Source organism: Bos indicus x Bos taurus, chromosome X (assembly GCF_003369695.1).
Source record: "Bos indicus x Bos taurus breed Angus x Brahman F1 hybrid chromosome X, Bos_hybrid_MaternalHap_v2.0, whole genome shotgun sequence".
Taxonomy (NCBI): domain Eukaryota; kingdom Metazoa; phylum Chordata; class Mammalia; order Artiodactyla; family Bovidae; genus Bos; species Bos indicus x Bos taurus.
In genome coordinates, this window is record NC_040105.1 from 65,083,012 (window position 1) to 65,106,687 (window position 23,676).

Below are 23,676 nucleotides of genomic sequence, written 5' to 3' on the forward strand. Positions count from 1 at the left end.
TTCAGGGTATCTTGTCTTAACTAGGTTTAAGAGCTTCCCAATGCACTCTAGGCGTGCTCAGTTGTGTCCGACTCTGTGATACTGTGAACAGCCTGGAGGCCACTCAGGCTCCTCTGCCCATGGGATTTTCCAGGCAAGAATACTGGAGTGGGTTACCATTTCCTCCTCGAGGGGAATCTTCCCAACCTAGGGATCGACCCTGCATCTCCTGTGTCTCTTGCATTGGCAGGCAGATTCTTTACCACTGTGCCACCTGGGAAGCTCCTAACTAGATTAAAGCTTACTGTCAAATGTCTTTGTCAATTCAGGACTGACAGAGAAACTTGAGTCTGTTCCTAAATTGTGCTTCTATGGCAGTGCATTGCTGGCCTGAATCAGAGTTGTAGTTGGCCTTCTATGAGAAATAGTTAAACTCAGGTTATTTTGGTTTTGCTGTAGTGAAAAAGTAAAATGTTTTGGTGGTGGTCTTGGCAATGTGTTTTTTCTTTTCATTTGTCTCTTTAGGTTAATGGTATGTCAATTTGGAAGTTATTTTCTGACTTGGTTATAGAAATTACTTTTAAGACATAGAGCTGTTTCATATTTTTACATTCTAAATTGGCTTCCATTATGTTGGATGATTTAATAATTTCACTAAAATTTTAGTCCATCGTATTTGAATGTGCTATTGCAGCTGGTAATCTTCACATGATGACTCACAGAGTTGCTCATTCTTGACAGTCCCTTTTATGAATTATGTATAAAATGTTCTTTGTAAAATGGCTGTAACCCTGAGTTGCTATAAGGAGCCCTGTTTCTGATTCTGTAGGTTGTACTTCTGTTTTGATTGTGGATGCATAGCACTGAGATCTGCTGGCATCCTGACCATCAAGTGTTATTGTCTTTTGTTATTTGTTACTGTTGCAAGCCTCACTCATACAGCTAAACTGTAGAAAAACTTATGCAGTCATCCCTTGGTATCCATGAGGGATTGGTTCCAGAATCTGTGGGTGCTCAAGCCCTTTGTGTATACCTTACCACTTATATAAAGTGGTGTAGTATAGTTGGCTCTTCATGTCCATGGCTTCCTCACCTGAAGATGCGGAGGGTTGATTGTATTTCTGTCCCTCTCTGCTTTGCCTTTTTTTAAGTTTGCTGTGCATATGTCACATTTAAATATTTGAGTACTTATTGTATGTACAATACTTTGTTAGGAATTGGGGAGATGTGTTGAGGGGGGTTGTGGATTATAGCATGAGCAGGACCTGACCCATAAAGGAAAAAAGTTGTAAGCTCCTCAGATGATTATTATTAGAGTATTAATCATGAAGTTTTCTCGAGTGGATGCTTATAACCTAAGCATTCTGTAGGAAGGTAAATAGCAAGTAGACTTCCTTGTCTGAAGTGGTGAGTCAAGTAGTAACAAGAAGTAAGCGTAGTAAAGGAGAGTCAATTGGAAGATTTAGAAAGAATAGAGAGGCTGAGGAGTTTGAATTTAATTTGAGAGGCAATTGAGAACTACTGTAGGCTTTTATCCGGAGAAGGCAATGGCACCCCACTCCAGTACTCTTGCCTGGAAAATCCCATGGATGGAGGAGCTTGGTGGGCTTCGGTCCATGGGGTCGAAGAGAGTTGGACACGACTGAGCTACTTCACTTTGACTTTTCACTTTCATGCACTGGAGAAGGAAATGGCAAGCCACTCCAGTGTTCTTGCCTGGAGAATCCCAGGGACGGGGGAGCCTGGTAGGCTGCCGTCTATGGGGTCGCACAGAGTCGGACACAACTGAAGCGACTTAGCAGCAGCAGCAGTAAGCTTTTATCAACCCGATTTTATTTCCCATCTACATAGATGTTGCGTGTTGGGGGCGGGAGGCTCTAGGAGGATAGGTGGGAAATAGATGCTATCTTAGGAAGGGTTGTTGTACAGGAAATTCTTACTCATTTCCATCTTACCTTTATTCATACTATTTTCCCTTGTCTACAGTGCCCTCCTCTTTTGTCTGTTAAAACCCTATTCTTCCTTTAAGGCCCAGCTTTTAATTTCTCCTTTGAGTTTATTTACTACTCTAAAATTCTTTACAGTTATGTGGCTGGTTAATATGCATGGGTTTAGTGTTGCATGGGTTTAGTGTTGCATGAACAAAAGTTTACTATAAGAAACATACCAGATTAACCATCATTAGCATTTGTATCTACTTTGTGTTTAAAAATCAGTTGGTAATTCTGAAACACTGTAGAATAGATAAAAATTATTTTGTGATCATAACTCTTTGTTGAACTAGACTATTTTTGCAGCATTCCCTGTAATCAGAAATACTTTTAAAAGTTTAAAACTAGAAGCAGCAGAAAAGTAGCTTGTAAAATTTATCCAAGTAGAGTGAAGGGTAGACTGTCTTGGGGAAATAAAAGTAAAACTCAGAGCAAGGGCTTCCCTGGTGGCTCAGTGGTCAAGAATCTGCCTGCTAATGCAGGAGACACGAGTTCAGTCCCTGATTTGGGACGATCCCACATGCTGAGGAGCAACTAAAGCCTGTGCACCACACCTATTGAGCCTGTGCTCTAGAGCCTGGCAGCTGCAACTACTGAGCCCACGTGAGGCAACTGCTGAAGCCCGTGCACCTTAGAGCCTGTGCTGCACAACAAGAGAAGTCACTGCAATGAGAAGCGCATGCGCCGCAACTAGAGAGTAGCCCGTTCTTCGCAACTAGAGAAAAACCCGTGCTGCAATGAAGACCCAGCACGGCCAAAAATACATAAAAAAAAAGCATTGTTTTACATGGGAAAAAATATGTATGTGTTTGTCTTTCCACATAGATTGTAGGCCCTTTGAAGATAAGGATTCTATATATTTCCCCACAGTTTCAGGCATATTGTTGAATTGAATAAAGGTTTGCATAAAAGATATTAAGTTGGTGCAAAAGTGTGGTTTTTCCATTGTTGAAATTTGCTGTTTGATATTGGAATACATTCTAAATAAATGTGGTTATGTTATATACATCATTTTAATGCACATTTCTTGCATTAATTTTTTTTTGCTAATGACTTGTTAGGTTGGTGAAAAAGTAATTGTGGTTTCAGACCACGGTTTTAAATCATAACTAGGCTCAAACACATTTTTATTAATCAAAATAAGAACAATTATAATCAACACATTTTTGCTAACGAGAAATATGTTTATTCCTGTAGCATAAAAATCCATGCTTTGGGCTTCAGCGAACTCTTGGAAAGCATTTTCTGCATTTTGCTGGTCATGGAAGCATTTTTCCCTGCAAAAAGTTGTCAAGATGCTTGAAGTGGTAGTCAGTTGGTGAGAGGTCAGGTGAATATAGCAGGTGAGGCAAAAGTTTGTAGCCCAGTTCGTTCAACTTTTGAAGCATTGGTTGTGCGATTTGTGGTTGAGCGTGGTTGTGGAGAAGGATTGGGGCCTTTTTGTTCACCAGTGCTGGCTGCAGGCATTGCAGTTTTCAGTACATCTCATCGATTTGCTGAGCATACTTCTCAGATGTAATGGTTTTGCCAGGATTCAGAAGGCTGTAGTGGTTCAGATGGGCAGCAGACCACCAAACAGTGACCATGACCTTTTCTGGTGCAAGTTTCGCTTTGGGAAGTGCTTTGGAGCTGCTTCTCGGTCCAGCCACTGATCTGGTTATTTCCGGTTGTCATATAAATTCCACTTTTCAGCACACGTTGCAATCTGATTGAGAAGACAGCACTAAAAAATGATGATTTTTTCAGTCAACTCATGAGGGACCCACTTAATTGAGCCTTTTCACCTTTCCAATTTGCTTCAAATGCCAAAAACAACCGTAGAATGGTCGACATTGAGTTCTTCAGCAACTTCCTCGTGTGGTTGTAAGAGGATCAGCTTTGATGGTGGTTCTCAGTTGGTCATTGTCAGCTTCCAATTGTCGACCACTGTGCTCCTCCTCTTCAAGGCTCTTGTCTCCTTTGCAAAACTTCTTGAACAACTACTGCTCTGTACATTCGTTAGGTGATCCTGGGCCAAACGCATTGTTGATGTAGTGAGTTGTCTCTTCTTTATGATCCATTTTGTAGTTGAGTAAGAAAATTGCTTGAATTTGCTTTTTGTCTAACATCATTTCCTTAGTCTAAAATAAATAAAAAATACACAGCAAGTAATAAGTTATTAGCAAAAAACATAAATCAGGAAACACATTAAAATGATGTGTAACAAAAAAAATGATGTATAACATAACCAGATTTAAGAATGTATTCCAATATTGAATAGCAAAGTTCAACAGTGCAAAGCCACAATTACTTTTGCACCAATCTAATACTTACTGTTTATTTAATATTTATATTTATTATATACTTATAATTATGGAAGTGATGTTAGAAAGCAAATTAGAGTGATTTTCTTATTTGAGTTCAAAATGGGTTGTAAAGCAGTGGAGACAACTCAAAACATCAACAAGACATTTGCCCAGAAATACCAGTGCAGTGGTGATTCAATAAGTTTTGCAAAGGAGACAAGAGCCTTGAAGAGGAGGAGCACAGTGGTCAGCAATCGGAAGGTGACAATGACCAATCGAGAACCGTTGTCGAAGCTGATTGTCTTAAAATTACACGAGAAGTTGCTGAAGAACTCAACATCGGTCATTCTATGGTCATTTGGCATTTGAAGCAGATTGGAAAGGTGAAAAAGCTCAGTTAGGTGAGTCCCTCATAAGATGACTGAAAATCAAAAAAATTATCATTTTGAAGTGTTGTCTTCTCTTATTCTATGCAACAACAACAAACCATTTCTCAATCAGATTGCAACGTGTGCTGAAAAGTGGAATTTCTATGACAACCGGCAACAACCAGCTCAGTGGTTGGACCGAGAAGCAGCTCCAAAGCACTTCCCAAGGTGAAACTTGCACCAGAAAAGGTCATGGTCACTGTTCGGTGGTTTGCTGCCCATCTGAGCCACTACAGCCTTCTGAATCCTGGCAAAACCATTACATCTGAGAAGTATGCTCAGCAAATCGATGAGATGCACTGAAGACTGCAGTGTCTGCAGCCAGCATTGGTGAACCGAAAGGGCCCAATTCTTCCAGGCCACAGTGCCTGAGCACACATCACACAACCTATGCTTCAGAAGTTGAGCGAATTTGGCTACTTTTGCCTCACTGGCTATATTCACCGACCTCTCGCCAACCACCTACCACTTCTTCAAGCACCTCAATAACTTTTTGCAGGGAAAATGCTTCCACAACCAGCAGGATGCAGAAAATGCTTTCCAAGAGTTCATCAAATTCTGAAGCACAGATTTTTATGCTACAGGAATAAATAAACTTATTTCTCATTGGCAAAAATGTGTTGATTGTAATGGTTCCTATTAATAAAGATGCTTTTGAGCCAAGTTATAATGATTTAAAATTCATAGTCTGAAACTGTAATTACTTTTGTACCAACCTAATATTAACCTAGGAATGGATACAATGGGCCAGGTTTGAAAAATGTGATTCTTCTAGTAGATATTTTTTTGATACGATGAATGGAGCAGAATTGATGTCTTAGGTTTTGAACTTTGGGGGAGAACAGTGGTATCCTTGAATTTTGAATTTTCTAGAAATTAGTTATTCATGCATGAACGTTTGAATTTCCAATGGGAGAATTGGATTTCAGTGTTATCCTTGAATTTTGAATTTTCTAGAAATTAGTTATTCATGCATGAATGTTTGAATTTCCAATGGGAGAATTGGATTTCACTATGATATTTAATGTTTTACCTTCTAAAATTGCTTTATTATTTTATAGTGATCATGAAGATAATCTATTTTAAACTATGGGCACTATGTTAACTTGATTTAGCATGTTGTAATGGATCTAAATGATGTAACTAAATATTTACATACACTGGGATGTAACTAAATATGACATACACTGTCAGTACTTGGATGGCATCCATCCAAGAGTTTATAGAAACTGGAGGTAAAATTATGCAACAGTTGGCCAAGATGTATAGCCCACTAGGGTCATTGTTGAAGTATTGCAAGACTTCTGATTACTATGTCTCAGAAAAGGCATAGGAATTGGTAAAAGTCCAAAGATGTATAACCACAGTAATCAGATGTAGTAGAAGGAGTTTGTATGAATAGATTGGATTGTTCAGTAATGGTCTGCCAAAACAGAAGGGTAACCCTTAAAGTTTAGGGGGAAAAGTCATACAGAGAAGATAGCAAGGTTATATAATTCGTTACTTCTCAGAGTGTAAATAGGGTTAAAAAGTACTTAGACTTATTAGAGGAGGAGAAGTCTGTAATAAGATTAATGATACCTATGAGGATTAGTGTTAGCCTTTTGTGCTTGAGGTCACAGGAGACAACCTTTCTCCCCCAAAACACCGATCATTGTTCAATGGACAGACATACCACGTAGCTCATGGAAGTGACCCAGAATGGCCATCCATAAGGGTTTTCTGTGGCAGCCTATTCTTTGCTGGCTGACTTTTGGTTCACCTGACGGATAATAATATACAGTCACAAAAGCTGTTTATCAGTTAAATTAATCACCTGATTCTGGAAACCATGATATAGTTGCATATAGAATAATATATATGATGATACTTTGGCACAGTTGACTGAATTTCACTTTCTAGGCCTTAGTGTAAGGCTCTTAGTCCCATGAAACAATTTAGAATGATAAGCTTACTCCCTATTGCCATTGCCATTGCTTGTTGACTGACAAGGCAAACAAGAACAAATAAAAATTTAAGCTCACTGTCCTGACGTGTCTTTCATACTGATAAACAGACTGGTGAATCAGATGACTAGTAACACAATTGTGCTGCTAATAAAAAGTGGAGTCAACTGCTTTTCATTATTTGCCCACTCAACTCTAATGGCACTTAATACTAATGAGTAATCTAGTGCCAGGTGCCAGGATTAAAGCTTTGGTTGGATGGTAATCCTTTTGTCTAGAATAGTGAAATGAAGTCACTAAATAAGTTTCTAAATGTGTCTGACAGCCTTAGGGTCAGGTTTGCTGATAACTAATCACAGCTAAATATTTTTTTCCACTATGGAAAGTTTTTGACCCTTGATATAGTAGTGGTTCATAATAACCTTGAACAAAATAGTTGAACAAACACTTGATGCTTTTTTTAAACATGACTACCATTTGGGGAGAGGAGAACTGTAGCAAGGCCCATAGTCTTATCTGAAACCGCTGGGATCTTACAATTCAGAATTTTTAGGACTTTAGAAAGATGATAATACCATATATAACCCCCAGGTGAGTCTGGAGCAGCACCGTCTAGTACAACACATATTTCTGCAGCAAAAGATATAAGTATTCATACTGAGTGGGACCAGTAAACTCTGTAAATAATTTCATGCCAGTTCAAGTCAGATTTAATCATCAAATGAGTTTTTTAAATTTTTGGAATTTGGAATTGAGGATGAGGGATTGTGGTTCTGTACTGAAATTTGTCAAGCAGCATCTCTAATTGACAGAAAAAAATAGAGCTAGATGAATAAAAGTAATTTCAAGATATCTTTGGTTGATGAAGCAGAGTGTAATTAATGCCAGAATCTCTCTGGGTTTCTAGGATTTGTACTGTGTTCGCAGTGACCTGGGGAACCTGCTCAAAGCCCTGGGTCGCTTGGAAGAAGCCAAGGTAGGTGTTTGATAGAACACATTTAAACATCAGTGTTATGGAAACTTGTACTTTTTGCCAAGTCTTCAACTCTTCATTGAGCTATCTTCACAAAACAGTCCTATGAAACTGAGGAAAACTGACGGCATGAATCGCCTCAGACTAGAGCAGGGCCAGGCTTTGGCATTTCTGTTCTAAATCTGGGGGTAAAGCAAGAACCTGAACATTTTGGAGCCTTTCTGCTGACTAGATCATCTTTATAACAATGGGCTCCGTCATGATCTTATGTGGGAATAAATAACATTCCATTAAATCTGAGGCTTGCCTGCTGGTGACAAGCAGAGCGCCTGTGATTTGGCTCAAGACTCCTATATGATGCAGGTGCCATTGAAAATGCTGCTCTTCTAAGTCCTTTGTGGCTTGTAAGTGGAGAAGAATTTCATCCAAATGTTACCCTATAATACTGGCATTTAAAGTTCTTATTTAACCTTCCTCCCTTCATCTTCCTCACCCTTTTTACAGTGGAAGAAAGGCTGTTAAATGATTACAAATTAATAATTGGAACATCCTCCCCCTTCTTGTTCCCACTCCCTCCCCCAAGTTCCTTTTTCCTCTTTTCCAATCCTAGTTGTTTACCTTCTTTTCTTCCTTACTTCCTTCTTTTATTCTTCCCACCCCACCTCCTTAAAAAAAAAGTCAGAAGGACAAAGCTGGTTTGTTTGAGAAATGGACTGATCGAAAGAAAACTTGCCAAAGTGGAAAGGTGGCTTTTAGCATTGTGTTTCCAAATAATGAATTTGAACACCAGGTTGGGTTATTAAAGCTTTTGGTATAATTTTAAATTAAATTTGTAAATGAAATTGTCTTGTTACAAGCCACCTTACGCAACCGCGCTGCAGGGGTGAGGAGTGGGGAGAAACCAGAATGCTTCTGAAACTCCCACCTGTTGCTCTGAGCCCCACGCGCATGCTAATACGTGGAGTGTATGCGCAGCGTAGCTGTCTGTTTGCTTCACCCAGGGAGGGACAAGGCTTTCAGCGCTATCTGATGTTAAAAGGCACTAGTTTTAAGTGCATAGCTCATAAATTCTGCCGACACTTTGGATTAACCTTATGTAGGTTTCCAGCTAATGAATTGTAATTGATTTCAGTCTTAGTTGATAAATCTAATTGGTAATTTATAGAACAAATATTTGATAAGCTTCTATTAATTGTCACCCCACCAAGCGGACAGCTAACATGAATTGCACTTCACTGCAGCTTTAGAGATCGGTTTAGGCTGAGACATTGCGCCTGCCTTAGGTTGCTGACTTCTTTATTTCAGAGCTCTGGAGACACCTAGTTTGAAAAATGTTACTCTGTTTTTTTGTGAGAATTTAGTGAACAAGAAAATACTCTTGAGTGAAATGCAATGTATTTCTTTTGTAATCAGTGCATTTGAAAATTCAAGCCAGCATATTCCTAGTAGATGGAAGCAAAATTCAGTTGTCTTTGTAGAAAATAAAGAGCCTTTCTTCCAGCAAAATCCCTGCTGTATGCAATAGCCCTGATTAACCCTCTCCCTTCTGCATGTTTCCCATATTACAGACTTGAGACTGTCCTCATTCCCATATGTAATAGACATCCAAAGAATTTCAATTGCTTTGTTGAACTTTTACTAATGATCTTGTTTTTATTTTCTCTCTTGTTTTTGGTTTTTCACCATTGATATTGTATTTAGAAGGTTTCAGGTGGGTGAAACCTCCTATTCCATGCGTAAGGTGCCTCGCTGAAGGGAGCTCGAGGCCTGGATCTAGGGCAGACACACACCTCCTCCTCTTCCAGCAAGGAACGCACCGAAAAGTCACATGATGAGAAATATGGTAACGGGTTTGTAACTGCCACAGCAAAACAATTTGCCTCCATGCCTGAATCTTCTGTCTTGTGGCTTCAGAAACAGCTTAAAATAATTTTAATACAAGCAAGTTATGTAAGAAAATGTTTTATACTGTAGCCACAATTCTGTCAAAGATAAGTAAAAGTTAATTGATATTAAAAATTATTAGAGATAATTTACTAGTAAAAGCTTCTAACTCTTCTTGTTGTTCATTTTTTCCTTTTTTCTTCTTTGTTTGGATTGCAGCATTCTGCTCTTCTGATGATGCGCTGTGACCCTGCAGTAGCGCAAAGGCTGCGCAGCGTTAATGCGCAATGCGTGCAAATGAGCCCCTGTGAACGGTTGACTAGATGAGTAATCTGATTGACTGGCTCCCTCAGTCCTATTCTGTAGCCTTTTTGGATAAAATTGGGTTTTAACATACCTTGAGTCCAACTAATCTCATTAAGAAAATATTCTCTATGGGCCTGTCTAGTAGATTAATGGATCTGGTTGGCCGTTTGCTGCGTCTAGGGGTGTTCTATGTAGCGCAGCAGTTCGCAGCGATTGCGCAGTGCGATGCTGTTAGGTTGCGCAAGCGATGTTTGCGCTCGCATTACAGGGACCTCAACCTAGGTGCAATCCTGTCATATGAGGTTTCAGCTTCAGTCCCCCTTGGAGACAAGGGCATTGTGAGGATGTGACTGACAGCTTGGCCTTAATATCTGCCTTGGCAGAAAAACATTTTCCTACTCAGCATAGTTTGATGTTAGTGAGGAACAGTATTGTTTATTTAGAGCAGCATTTCCCAAAATGTGTTTTATAAGTATTATCATGAAATGTCCAATAAAAGAGGAATTCCATGATCAACTAAGTCTAGGGAACCCTCTGTATACTGTTAAAGGCTTAGGGAAGTCCTATAGTCAAGAAACCTATTTTCCGTTTTCTTATTTGATCATGAAATCTTTTTTTCCTGGTAATAACTATTATCACCTTGTAGAACACACTTTGGGAAACTTGGGTAGGGAAGATAGGTGGGAAGAATTTACCCTTAAGTTGTACCTTCTTGATACCATTTGAAAACAGTAGCAGGAGCCCTTGGGTGTTCAGATAAGAGAAGTCTGGCATAGCGTCTTAAGGCAGCTGACTTTCTGGTTAAGTCCCAGTGTAAGGGTTGGTTATCGGTTGGCAGAACTGAACATGGTGGTTTGCACCTGGGTTCTGGTGGCGCAAGCGCAGGAGCAGCCAGCTGTGGCAGCGCATTAGTTTTGGCGCAAGCGAGCCTATGCTGCAGGGTCACTTTTGGCTGGTCAGAGAAGGAATAATGATATCACCTTCTTCCCCCTCCCCCAATCTTTTTTTTTTTTCCCCTTTACAAATTTTCCCCTTTCCCTTTACCTCCTTCCCCTCCCATCTTCTTCTTTCATTAACCCCTCCTAAGGCATGTTATTTGAAAGCAATTGAGACGCAACCGAACTTTGCAGTAGCTTGGAGTAATCTTGGCTGTGTTTTTAATGCACAAGGGGAGATTTGGCTTGCAATCCATCACTTTGAAAAGGTTAGTCATTAAATTAATAATTGGTATTTATGAAATACTTATGTATGCAGGGTGTTTCTATTAGAACTGAATAATAGTCCTTTACTTAAGTAGACACGTAATATCTTTCTTTGACAGTATTGTAGCATTTGCTGGATGGTATATGGCAGTTTCCAGTTTTGCATTGAAAATGTACTTTAGTAATTAAAAATTGCTTTTTTAAACTGGCAGCTTGAAAAGAAGCAGAGTTATAAAGAAGCAGGGTTTCTTGGTGAAAAGACTGATTGCAGATCTGGGGCAGGAAATGTACAAAATTAATCTGGCGTGCCAGAGTCTGTCATAGCAGAAAGCAAGGAAGTTTTGATATATTTATGTCAAAAGTACTCAGGAGGAAACTGGAAGAGACTTCCACTGTCTAAAAATGGGCGTTGAGAATCAGTGGGAATAATAATTGAAATATTATTGAAACTTATCAAATACTTTAAATTCATGAGTTCATAATTATTCTAAGAAGAAATTCATGGGTCATCTTCAGAAGATAAGGACCAACTCATTATGAAAACTGTTTAAAAAATTGTGCTCTCCTGTGAACTGTACATCAGGGTAACCCAAGAGTTGATAGGAGAAAGTTTCTCTTTATACAAGTGTTCCAGTTAATAAATGAAGTAGGTTAAATGATAGAATCTGAGTATCACCAGTAATAAATTTAGGCATTTATCAGTGGCAAAAAAGAGACCCAACAAAACATTTTTTTTTTTTTCCAACCAAACATTTTGTACCTTGTGATAGAAGTATTGATACTTCCACTAGCGAAGTAGCCTTTCAAAAAGAGAAAAGAACCCAAATCTGATTAGGCTTGTAGTTCCACCAATTTATAGGAAGTAACATGAGATGGAAGCATAAACATGTTAAAGACACCATAGGAGTGCAGTCAGCAAATTCAAACTATGGGAAGCTGTATAGAACAATGATCTGATCTCTTCAACAAATTGCAGGAATAAAAATGGAGATTGAAGCTTTTAATTTAAAAGATTAAACTCACATGGTTAATTGTATGGGTCTTATTTGGATCCTGAATCAAAGCTAATCAGAAATTGGACCACTCAGTGGATACTTGATATTAAGGAATTGCTGTCATTTTTTAGGTATGATATTGGTATTGTGGTTATGCTAGGAAAAAATATTCCTGTATTGTCCCTGAAATAGATTTTGAAATGTTTTTGAGAGCACTGAAAATTAGCTTCAAAATGATCTGGGAAGAGGTCAAGTTAGGCTGGAATATAGATTAAATATGATTGAACATGATTTTTTAATTGTTGAATCTGGGTAATGGAGACTTGGGGGTTTATTATAGTCCTCTGCTTTTGTATATATTTGAAATTTTCCATAATAAAAAGTTAGTGGGTGGACATTTATCACTATAGATAATCTAACTTAAGTGCAACAAAGTTGCCATCTATGAAGAGGAAGTATTCTTAATGAATCTTAAATATATTCACAGTTTCTTATTACCTTTACCTTTTCAGTGTTTCAGTTCAGGTTTCTACTTTTTACACTATAAGAGTACCTACTGGGACTTCCATGGTGGTCTAATGGCTAAGACTCTGGTCCCAGTACAAGGGACCTAGGTTTGATTCCTGGTCAGGGAACTAGATTCCATGTGGCTCAACTAAATATCCTGCATGCTGCAGAAGATCAGAGATCCTGACTGCTGCAACTAAGACCTGGTACAGCAAGATAAATAAAGTTAAAAAGAAAAAAAAGAGTACCTACTCTTACTCAGTGGTTCTCTTTGGTTGCACGTGAGGAGCTTGTAAAAGATACGGATGTCCTGGCCTCATTTTCATTTTTTAAATTTTTATTTTACTTTTTGGCTGCACCCCAAGACATGTGGGATCTTAGTTCCCTAATCAGGGATTGAACTGTACTCCCTGCATTGGAAGGCAGAGTCTTAACCACTAGACCTCTGTGGAAAGTCCCTCAGCCCCGTTTTCAGAGAATCTGATTTAATTGCCCTGTGATAGAACTCAGGCACCATTTAGGAAGTGTTAGTCACTCCAGTCGTGTCCGACTCTTTGTGACCCCATGGGCTGTCTGTCCATGGAATTCTCCAGGCCAGAATACTGGAGTGGGTTGCCATTTCCTTCTCTAGGGGATCTTCCTGGCCCAGGGATTAAACCCTGGTCTCCGATATTGCAGGGAGACTTTTTACCAACTGAGCCACCACGGAAGTCCTACCATTTAGGAGGTAAATTCTGATACACTGCCAGGGTTGAGAATTACTTCTGTGGATATATCTGCTTATATGTTAAGATAGCTTCAGAACTATTTGGATGAGACCATTTAATGGTTAGCATCCCATTGTAGTAATGTATCTTACTGAGTATATGGCTCTAATTACATATGTTACTAATGTCTGAGTATACAGTTGTAGTTATTGAAGTATATATTTCCTTTCTCAGAGTTTGCTGCTGCTTCCTGCCATTATTTTTTTTAGAAAACCTAAGCTTCATTAACTCAGAATAAAATAGGGCCAGCTATTAGAAGTATTGAGCTCAATAAAATTAGAGCAGACCCAGTTTAAAATTTTTTCCTTCAGGACACATTTTACTCATATTACATAGGAAGTTATTTTGATAATATTGAGGTTTGTGAATAATGAATGTACTGAAATAATTGGGTTTTAAAAATGAAAGAAATAATATTGAATTATACTAGAAAATGTAATGGGAGATCTAAAATTATGTCAGAATTAAGAATTGTAATTGGGAAGTGAGTCTGAAATTCTAACTTCCTCTGAGTAACTATCTTGCAATTTTTAGGCTGTCACCCTTGACCCCAATTTTCTGGATGCTTATATCAATTTAGGAAATGTCTTGAAAGAGGCACGGATTTTTGACAGGTGAGAGAATGTTCTATTTGGAGTCTGTTGTATCAACACTTGAGAGTTTGGACTGAAATTATTACAATGGTTTGTTGAAATGCACTCCTTTTCTACTGTGTTGCTTTCCCTCATCAGATCTGCTGTGTTACCTTTTATTATTGCCTGACTTTGCATTGTTGGCTTTTCATAAAGTCACTGTCTGTCTCACTGGTTTAGTTGAAATTTCCTTTATTGTAAAACTATTGAAATGGTTATCTTTTAGACAAAATTATTCCTTCTGAATGGTTCAAAAAGTAAATCCTGAATTTTAACTTTGTGTTGTTTTCAAAGGAAAGCCTGTTTCTTACGTGGGTATAGAAAAGTTTTCAGTGTAAAAATACATTTTATAAAGGTGCAATATTGATTTTTGAGATTAAGTATAGTATGGCATGAATTGTAATAAAGCATCCACTAAAGGTTAGCTATATTGTGTGTGTGTGTTTTATTTACAGAGCTGTGGCAGCTTACCTTCGTGCCCTAAGCTTGAGTCCAAATCATGCAGTGGTACACGGCAACCTGGCTTGTGTATACTATGAGCAAGGACTGATAGATCTAGCAATAGACACCTACAGGCGAGCTATTGAACTGCAACCACATTTCCCTGATGCTTACTGCAACCTAGCCAACGCCCTCAAAGAGAAGGGCAGTGTAAGGATTTTTATTCACTTTTTCTTTGTCACCTGGTGGGATTTTTTAAAAAGTCATTTTTGTATTTATTGTCCTGTATTAAATATTGAAGTGTCCGACTTCAATATTTTGTTTGACTTCAATACTTGGTTTGACTTCGGAGTTTCGGTTGAGAGGAAGAATAGAAAAAATACCTGTTTCTGGAATATTACCAGCCACTAGGCTTAACTAAGCAATTGTTAGAATAATATCACTGGTGGCTCTTTGATTCCTCTGTATAGGGTTTGAATAGTTTGTTTTGTTTTTTAGGTTGCTGAAGCAGAAGATTGTTATAACACAGCTCTCCGACTGTGTCCCACCCATGCAGACTCTCTGAACAACCTAGCCAATATCAAACGGGAACAGGGAAACATTGAAGAGGCAGTTCGCCTGTATCGTAAAGCATTAGAAGTATGTTGAGGGTGGTGTGACGGGGTATTTCGTGTGATAGAGGGAAGGCAATTAAGTCTGCCATGTCATCTACCTCTTTTGTAAAAATAAATAGTGGTTGAATCATTCATTGAACCAATTAATTGAGTACCTAAAGTATGAGTGAGGTCCTGTGTAACATTCAAGAAAGTCCTTAACATTGAGGTTGTTATTTTATATGTGGATAAGATCTGCATAAAAATTTAAACAGTAAGCGACAGTTCAAGAGGAGTTATCAGTAAGTATATAATTTCAGTGCCTGATGGCTATAATGTTGGTTGGTTAGATGTGGTAGCAATTTCAAAGAGAGAGATGCTAGAGTTACCAGCATAAATTAAGATGTTATGTTTTGAAACATGGAGAGGTATAAAATAAAGAAGTAGAATTTGAGCTCTTTGGCTTTGAAGAATGCATAGACTTGGAGAAGGTAGAGAGAAGTATAGGGAATAAAGGTGCTTGAGCCAAGTTCTTGTTATAAGTTATTACTGCTGTTTTAGCTAAAGTTATTTTTTTAAACCTCAGTTATCATTTTTAATCTTTATAGGTCTTCCCAGAGTTTGCTGCTGCTCATTCAAATTTAGCAAGTGTATTACAGCAGCAGGGAAAACTGCAGGAAGCTCTGATGCATTATAAGGAGGCAATTCGGTAAGAGACTCCCAGCCTTATTTTTTTTCAAGGTTTTAAATGCTTGGTGTTTGGCACATTTGATATATGGCACTTTTAGTAACAGCAGACTAAATTAACATTACAGGGGTTAAAGGTTTTAGTACTAGAGAAATAAAATCTTTGTCCTGTCCTTTAGAATCAGTCCTACCTTTGCTGATGCTTACTCTAATATGGGAAACACTCTAAAGGAGATGCAGGATGTTCAGGGAGCCTTGCAGTGTTACACTCGTGCCATTCAGATTAACCCTGCATTTGCAGATGCCCACAGTAATCTGGCTTCCATTCACAAGGTACTGTTCTTTTATATGTATTTTATTATAATATGTGCATCTTAGTAGGTAATGTTTTTAATTTTAGGGAACATTTTAACCATCCCACTTTATTTACTTCCAGGATTCAGGGAATATTCCAGAAGCAATTGCTTCTTATCGCACTGCCCTGAAGCTTAAACCTGATTTTCCTGACGCTTACTGTAATTTGGCTCATTGCCTGCAGGTAAAGAATAATGGGCCAGTAACTGGCTTTCAGGGTTGTAATCTCTTTTTAATTGTTATCTGCCATATTAACCCAGGCTTGGTTGGAGACAGTGTTCTCTAATGGGTTATCTGACATTACTTTAGGCCAAAGACACATAAAATGTTAAGTCTTGGAATACAATTTTCTGGATAATATCTTCTTTTTGCCTTCTCTAGATTGTCTGTGACTGGACAGACTATGATGAACGAATGAAGAAATTGGTTAGCATTGTGGCTGACCAGTTAGAGAAGAATAGGTTGCCTTCTGTGCATCCTCATCATAGTATGCTATATCCTCTTTCTCATGGCTTCAGGAAAGCTATTGCTGAGAGGCATGGGAACCTCTGCTTGGATAAGGTGCAAGTCTTTTGTTTTAATCTTTTTGTTGTAAAGTAAGACACGGATACAAAAAACTGAATCAGATTTATGGCTTAGTGAGTTATCATAAGGTGAACACCACCCAAGTTGAGAAATGAAGCTTTGTGAGTGAGCCCAGAAGCTCCTTCCATTGTGTCCTGTCTTTTATTTTTATATTTAGCTGTACCAGGTCTTAGTTGTGGCATGCAGAATCTTCAGTCTTCATTGTGGCGTATGCAATCTTCAGTTGCAGTACGCAGGATCTAGTTCCCTGACCAAGGATCAAACCCAGGCCTTTGCATTGAGAGCATGGAGTCTTAGGCACTGGACCACCAAGGAAGTCCCTGTCCTATCTTGATCATAATCCCTTCCATTCTATAAGGCAGAATCCTTAACTGAAATACTAGCAGTGGACTGATGTTTCTTTAGTTTTAAAATCATAGTTTTTAGTAATGTGTTTTATACTTACTTTTGAGAATTAGAGCACTACTTGATAAAAGGCGGGAATTTACTTAGCAGAATAGAGTGGAGTGCTAGGTCTAATTCTGTTTTTTGAAAATGTTCCCCTACAGAATTTTCTTCTAAAATGTAGGGTTTGTCATACTCCGTCCACTTTGCTTCCTTCCTATAACTTTTAGACTTGCTTGGGCTATTCATTGGCCTCAGAAACAGGTCACAGTATGAACCATATTATATAAGTTGCTAAGGTTGCATTGAACTGGCTATATGAATTAAAGAAGTATTCTGGGCACAAAACCATTCCCAATAGGTGTGAGTTGTGTTTTTAGTCAGTTTTCCTAGGTGAAAGTTTACGTATAGACTCAACTTTACTAACAAGCCTTGAATTCCATTGTTAGATTAATGTCCTTCATAAACCACCATATGAGCATCCAAAAGACTTGAAGCTCAGTGATGGTCGACTGCGTGTAGGATATGTGAGTTCTGACTTTGGGAATCATCCTACTTCTCATCTTATGCAGTCTATTCCAGGCATGCACAATCCTGATAAATTTGAGGTAAGACTAGTGTTTCCCTAGAGCCGCTATTGTCACCATTAGGTGTTAAGCCCAGTGTCTTTTTAGGAAAGATATGAGCCGAGGTTATTAAATACATATTATGTGCTACCTTTCAGGTATTCTGTTATGCCTTGAGCCCAGATGATGGCACAAACTTCCGAGTGAAGGTGATGGCAGAAGCCAATCATTTCATTGATCTTTCTCAGGTAGGTGTAACTCTTACACTTCAGCTTTATAATTTGAGCAAATAGTGAATAAAACTGTTGACGTCTAGCTTGTATTTTTCCTGACAAATATTTAACATCAGCTGTTTCATGCCTTTCCTGGAAAAGGAAATAGCAACCCACTCCAGTATTCTTGCCTGGAGAATACCATGGACAGAGGAGCCTGGTGGGTTTGCCCATGGGGTCGCAAAGAGTCGGAAATGACTGAGCGACTAACACACATGCACGCACGCACATGCATACTACATGCCTGTGGGCAATTGCTTTGATCTTATTTCCTTGATTGTTTACATTTATTACATTACATGTGTAATCATCATGGATTTTGCTGAGGTTGCAAATTAAATAGAAATATGATATATCTCTGCTTGGACATAGAACTTCTCTGGGGATTGAGCTAGCACTTGTGACAGTAGATATCTAATATTACCTGAATAAGTTGAACAAGATGGTGGCTTGGAAGAAGAACAAACAGGTCATTTAAAGGACCTTTGCCTTTAAATCTTTATTTTTATACTTGGCTCCATTGCTATTTTCTCTAGGAGCTAAAGTTTTATGATAAATTAAGATTGAAACCTGTGAGGGAATGTTGCTGAAGGTATGGACTAGAGTTTTTTCTTACAGGCTCTTTTGGCCACTTTGGTGACTAACAGAGGTATGTGTGGTATATCTAGTAATTCATATAGATGAATCATTGAAACCCTAGTAGGAGAATTGCAAGACTCTTGTCATTTCATAAATAATTTGTACCTGACATCTTTTGCATTATAGCTATTGCTTTGGAAGTACACCTTACCATTTTTGGTGTAGGGTTGGACTCTTCTGTGACCAAGCAGCATACGACCCTCCATCTCTTGAGACCTTTCAGGATTCACTGCTTATTGACTGAAGTCTAAACTCTTTAAAAATATATATATCTTTTATACATATATATTAATTGAAGCATAGTTGACATACAATATTAGTTTCAGGTATGTGTGCACTCACTAAGTTGCTTTAGTTGTGTCCGACTCTTTGAACCCCATGGACTGTAGCCCCCCAGGCTCCTCTGTCCATGGGATTCTCCAGACAAGAATACTGGAGTGGGTTGCCATTCCCTTCTCCAGGGGATCTTTGCAACCCAGGGATCAAACCTGTGTCTCTTGCATTTCCTACATTGGCAGGCGGGTTCTTTACCACTAGCGCCACCTGGGAAAATTTCAGGTGTACTACATAGTTAGTTGACATTTGCACATATTATGAAATCACCATGAAAAGTCTGGTAATCATCTGTCTCCATACAAAGTTACTACAGTATTATGACCATATTCCTCATGTCATATGTTATATCCCTGTGGCTTGTTTTATACCTGGAGGGTTTTTTTAATCTTCATATATGTAAACTTCATATATGAAGTCCAGACTCTTCAGAATGGCCTTCACAACCTTTCTGAGTTTGACTGCAACCTTGTTTGCCAGTGCTTTTCACCCCCCATTAGCCTTCAGTTATACCCTATAGCAAACAGAAGTGATCTACCCAGTTTTTTCAACCTACTGTGCACTTTACTCTGGTTCCTTATTCATATAGTTCTCTGTGAGATTATAATTCTTCCAACTCCCTCAAACTCCTATCCATCTTTGGACACCCATTTCAAATACCATCTCTGCTATGAAGCCTAGTTGTTCATACATTCAATGTAGAATTAAACTCTCCTTCCTCTGTATCCTGTGTTGGTGATACTGTGGGCCCATTTTAATGGCACTTAACCATATTTTTACTCTGCATTAATGTATTCTTAATTTGTGTTCTTGTATTTTTGCGTCTGGGAATTTGAATTCTGTTTAATATCATTAAGGCTAATTGAATCAGTCTGAGATTGTATATAATAAATTTTTATTTTTTTATTCTGTAGATTCCATGCAATGGAAAAGCAGCTGATCGCATCCATCAAGATGGTATACACATCCTTGTAAATATGAATGGTTATACCAAGGGTGCTCGAAATGAACTCTTTGCTCTCAGGCCAGCTCCTATTCAGGTAAAGGAAATAATAATAACAACATTCATTATGTTTATTGGGCTAAAAAGACAGTGATATGTTTTTCCCCCCTCTGGTTAACTGTCCTTTGACACAATAGGATAGATGTACCTAAGTTATGAAAAAAGTGTAGTTCTTGAAAATGCATAGGGACAAAGAATTAAAGGTAAGGATACAATGCCCACAGGTACATGTTTATGGAGACATGCAGTTTGTAGTTGATGTAAACAGTTGTTCTATGTTATAAATTGGAAAAACCGTTTAGCACTTGGAAGTTTAGTTTGAAATATTACTTGATTGGCTAAAGAAGTCCACCCTCGTTTGTTTACTTATTTAATTTTAGACCCTTTTGATGAAGGTTCTTAGTTTTTCATATGATTTTTTTTCTTCTTCTAGGCAATGTGGCTGGGGTATCCTGGGACTAGTGGCGCACTTTTCATGGATTATATCATCACTGATCAGGAAACTTCACCTGCTGAAGTTGCTGAGCAATATTCTGAGAAGCTGGCTTATATGCCTCATACTTTCTTTATTGGTGATCATGCTAATATGTTCCCTCACCTGAAGGTAGGTAGAAAAACAGTGCTATAGGGGAATTGCAAAGAACTGTAGTCATTTATTTCTTACTACTGTTCCTGTGCATTCTAACAGATAAGTTTGAAACTTTTTTTTTTTATTAGAAAAAAGCAGTTATCGATTTTAAGTCCAATGGACACATTTATGACAATCGGATTGTGCTGAATGGCATCGACCTCAAAGCATTTCTTGATAGTCTACCAGATGTGAAAATTGTCAAGGTCAGAACCTGGTCAATATTGTAATTGAAATAAAGTTATCTGCATTTGGGATCTTTCCCCTAATGATGTATTTTTGTGTAATTATTTTAAGATGAAATGTCCTGATGGAGGAGACAATGTGGACAGCAGTAATACAGCTCTTAATATGCCTGTCATTCCTATGAATACTATTGCAGAAGCAGTTATTGAAATGATTAACAGAGGACAAATTCAGATAACAATTAATGGATTCAGTATTAGCAATGGACTGGCAACTACCCAGGTAAGAAGAGAATAATAGAATGTACTGTGTACCACCAAGTATACATTTATCTTTTTCAAATCTCATAACTCTAGGAGGTAAACATCGTTACTCCTGTTTTATAGATGAGGAAATGAATTTGGGGAAAACTGGCATCTTATATAGGTTTGTTTGATTTTAAAAGTCACTTGTATTCAGCCAGCAGATTACTTAATGAGAGTCTTCTGTGTTAATACCTTGTTATTCCCTGCCTCTGTGGCTTTACTCTTATCAATGGTGAAATATCTGTAGACATCATACAGTTTCTTGCTTCTATAACTCATCCTTTCCCCAGTTAAATCTTACTCATCTTTAAGACTTTCAGTTCAGACAGCTCCTCCGACAATCTGTTTCTCTCCGTATCTGTAACCTCTCCTCCCCTGCTCCATTGGTACCTGTATTCTCTGCTTCTGAAATATTTGGGATGTATCTTGACATCCAGCACAACACATTCTAAGTCCTGGGTTTGAATGCATTTGCCACTGAATTGAATTACTTTAGAGCCTGTGTCTTAGCCTCTGTAATGTAGTATGTGCTCAGTAAATATATATTGCTTGTGTACTTGAATAAGTGAATGTGTAGCTCTGTCAAGAGATGATAAGGCAAGGATCTTTGACCTCTTAGGAGTTAAAAGTTTTAGTGGTATAGCAATTTATACAAGAGGGCGCTTGAAGTGAATTCAGGTTAGGGAATTAATCACCCATAATGTGCATTGGGCTGAAAAGACAGTGATGTGTCCCCCCCACCTTTCTGGTTAACTGTCCTTTGAAACAATAGGGTAGACATGCTTGACTTAAGGAAAAAAAAGTGTAATTCTTGAAGTGTACAAAGACAAAGAATTTTGAATGTAGAACACAATGCCCATTTGTATGAGACATCCATCACACCTGGAATAGTTACATAACAATGTAAGGTAGTCCCCAGATATGTGGGAATTGCAAGATAAGACTATAATTATGTATATAGATGCTCAGAAATAGTGGTGAGGCAAGGCACTTTTACAGAGATTGTTTGGTAACTGAAGTTTAGTCCTGAAAGGTGGATGTGACTTTGAAAAGGACATTTCATTCATGAAGAAAAGAGTGAGAAGAAGCTTGCTGTTGGATTTATAGGATTTTGAAGAGAACTCTTTGGCTAGAGTGAGATGTTTCATAGTGCAGTCCACCCCAAATTAAGATAGTGCCCTAACTTTTTTCCTTTAACTTAATGTGTCACAAATATTTTCCCATTGTAGTTTAGTTATATGACTTTTAATGGTTATACCACTTTGCATCATAAGGATTCTTTATTGATTGAAAGATATTGGAGTATGTTGACTTTAAGTATAATCATCATATTCTTTTTCTTGTTGTAGATCAACAATAAGGCTGCCACTGGAGAAGAGGTTCCTCGTACCATTATTGTAACCACACGTTCTCAGTATGGGTTACCGGAAGATGCCATTGTGTACTGTAACTTTAATCAGTTATATAAAATTGACCCTTCCACTTTGCAGATGTGGGCAAATGTGAGTATGTGTAGATTCATTATTAATGTCTAGAGATTCTAGAAAAGATTCTGTATATAGGCCGTCTTGCTGAGGCTGCCTGCCCCTCCCCCACCCCCATTCAGGAACTATTGTTCTCATGTCTAATTTTCAAAAGAGCTGTAGATTTCAGCAGTTTTTAATTTTCTTTCATGTGTCTAAATATCACATTATGAACTTTTAAAATTTACGTGTTTAAAAGCAAACTTCTTCAGGCCAAGTGGTAAATATTTTTGGTTTCTCAGTCCATACTATCTGTCATATCTACTCAGTTCTGCCATTGTAACAGGAAAACACCATACTTATGTAAATGAATGAGCGTAGGTATGTTCCAATAAATTTTTATTTACGAAAGTGGGCAATACGTGAGATATGTCTGATTTGGCTCATAGGCTATATTTGCCAACTCATGGTCTAAGCTGATAGTAAAGCTATTAATGTATATTCATCCGTGTTTAGTAGCATTCTTGGAATATTGTAGAATTAAAACTAGGAAGGAATTGGTTTATGCCATTACCTATCAGTCATTTCATCGTACCATTTCGTGTAAGCAGGACTTCTGAAGGTTCTTAACTTTGCTATCCATATCTGGCTTTTATTCCATAGAGCTAAAATGGAGATAATTCTTGGTTGACTTTTTTTCTGATCAATATTTGCGTTTTTTGGTCTGTTTTGTTTTTCTTTAAAGGAGGAGGGAGGGTGGAGGAGAAGAGGAAGCAGATGAGTTCAGGTTTACTATCCCTTAGTCTTCACTTCCCCATTTCAAAAAACCTGAAAACCAAAAACATGTTCATAAGTTTGCGGTAATTTATTTGGTAGCAAAACTGCCTGAAATGATGTTAAGCTATGATTCTTTATTTTATTCCATTTAGTATGAATATTCCTGCATCTTGATGGAAAGATATTAATGTTTGTTTACAGGAAGTTGCTGCTGAGTACATTATGTAATTTTTTTTTTTTACAATTTTTTTTAAAATTTTATTTTATTTTTAAACTTTACAATATTGTATTAGTTTTGCCAAATATCAAAATGAATCCGCCACAGGTATACATGTGTTCCCCATCCTGAACCCTCCTCCCTCCCCATTACCATCCCTCTGGGTCATCCCAGTGCACTAGCCCCAAGCATCCAGTATCATGCATCGAACCTGGACTGGCGATTTGTTTCATACATGATATTATACATGTTTCCATGCCATTCTCCCAAATCTTCCCACCCTCTCCCTCTGCAACAGAGTCCATAAGACTGTTCTATATATCAGTGTCTCTTTTGCTATCTCGTACA

The 23,676-nt window shown here is 38.1% G+C and overlaps 1 protein-coding gene across 3 annotated transcripts in view; it reads left to right on the forward strand.

The window, feature by feature from the left end:
- OGT (O-linked N-acetylglucosamine (GlcNAc) transferase) overlaps positions 1 to 23,676 on the forward strand; it is a 42,434-nt gene that overhangs the window by 7,278 nt on the left and 11,480 nt on the right. For 2 of the 3 annotated variants that reach the window (XM_027534858.1, XM_027534857.1), the window contains exons 4-19: positions 7,537 to 7,605; positions 10,880 to 10,996; positions 13,798 to 13,877; positions 14,351 to 14,546; positions 14,835 to 14,975; positions 15,538 to 15,638; positions 15,796 to 15,949; positions 16,053 to 16,154; positions 16,352 to 16,531; positions 17,389 to 17,547; positions 17,664 to 17,753; positions 19,664 to 19,789; positions 20,186 to 20,356; positions 20,470 to 20,586; positions 20,678 to 20,848; positions 22,221 to 22,373. In XM_027534858.1, the coding sequence (XP_027390659.1) occupies positions 7,537 to 7,605; positions 10,880 to 10,996; positions 13,798 to 13,877; positions 14,351 to 14,546; positions 14,835 to 14,975; positions 15,538 to 15,638; positions 15,796 to 15,949; positions 16,053 to 16,154; positions 16,352 to 16,531; positions 17,389 to 17,547; positions 17,664 to 17,753; positions 19,664 to 19,789; positions 20,186 to 20,356; positions 20,470 to 20,586; positions 20,678 to 20,848; positions 22,221 to 22,373 (2,127 nt within the window). Of the gene's footprint in view, positions 1 to 7,536; positions 10,997 to 13,797; positions 13,878 to 14,350; positions 14,547 to 14,834; positions 14,976 to 15,537; positions 15,639 to 15,795; positions 15,950 to 16,052; positions 16,155 to 16,351; positions 16,532 to 17,388; positions 17,548 to 17,663; positions 17,754 to 19,663; positions 19,790 to 20,185; positions 20,357 to 20,469; positions 20,587 to 20,677; positions 20,849 to 22,220; positions 22,374 to 23,676 lie in introns of all 3 variants that reach the window. The other variant, XM_027534859.1, reaches the window with a different exon arrangement.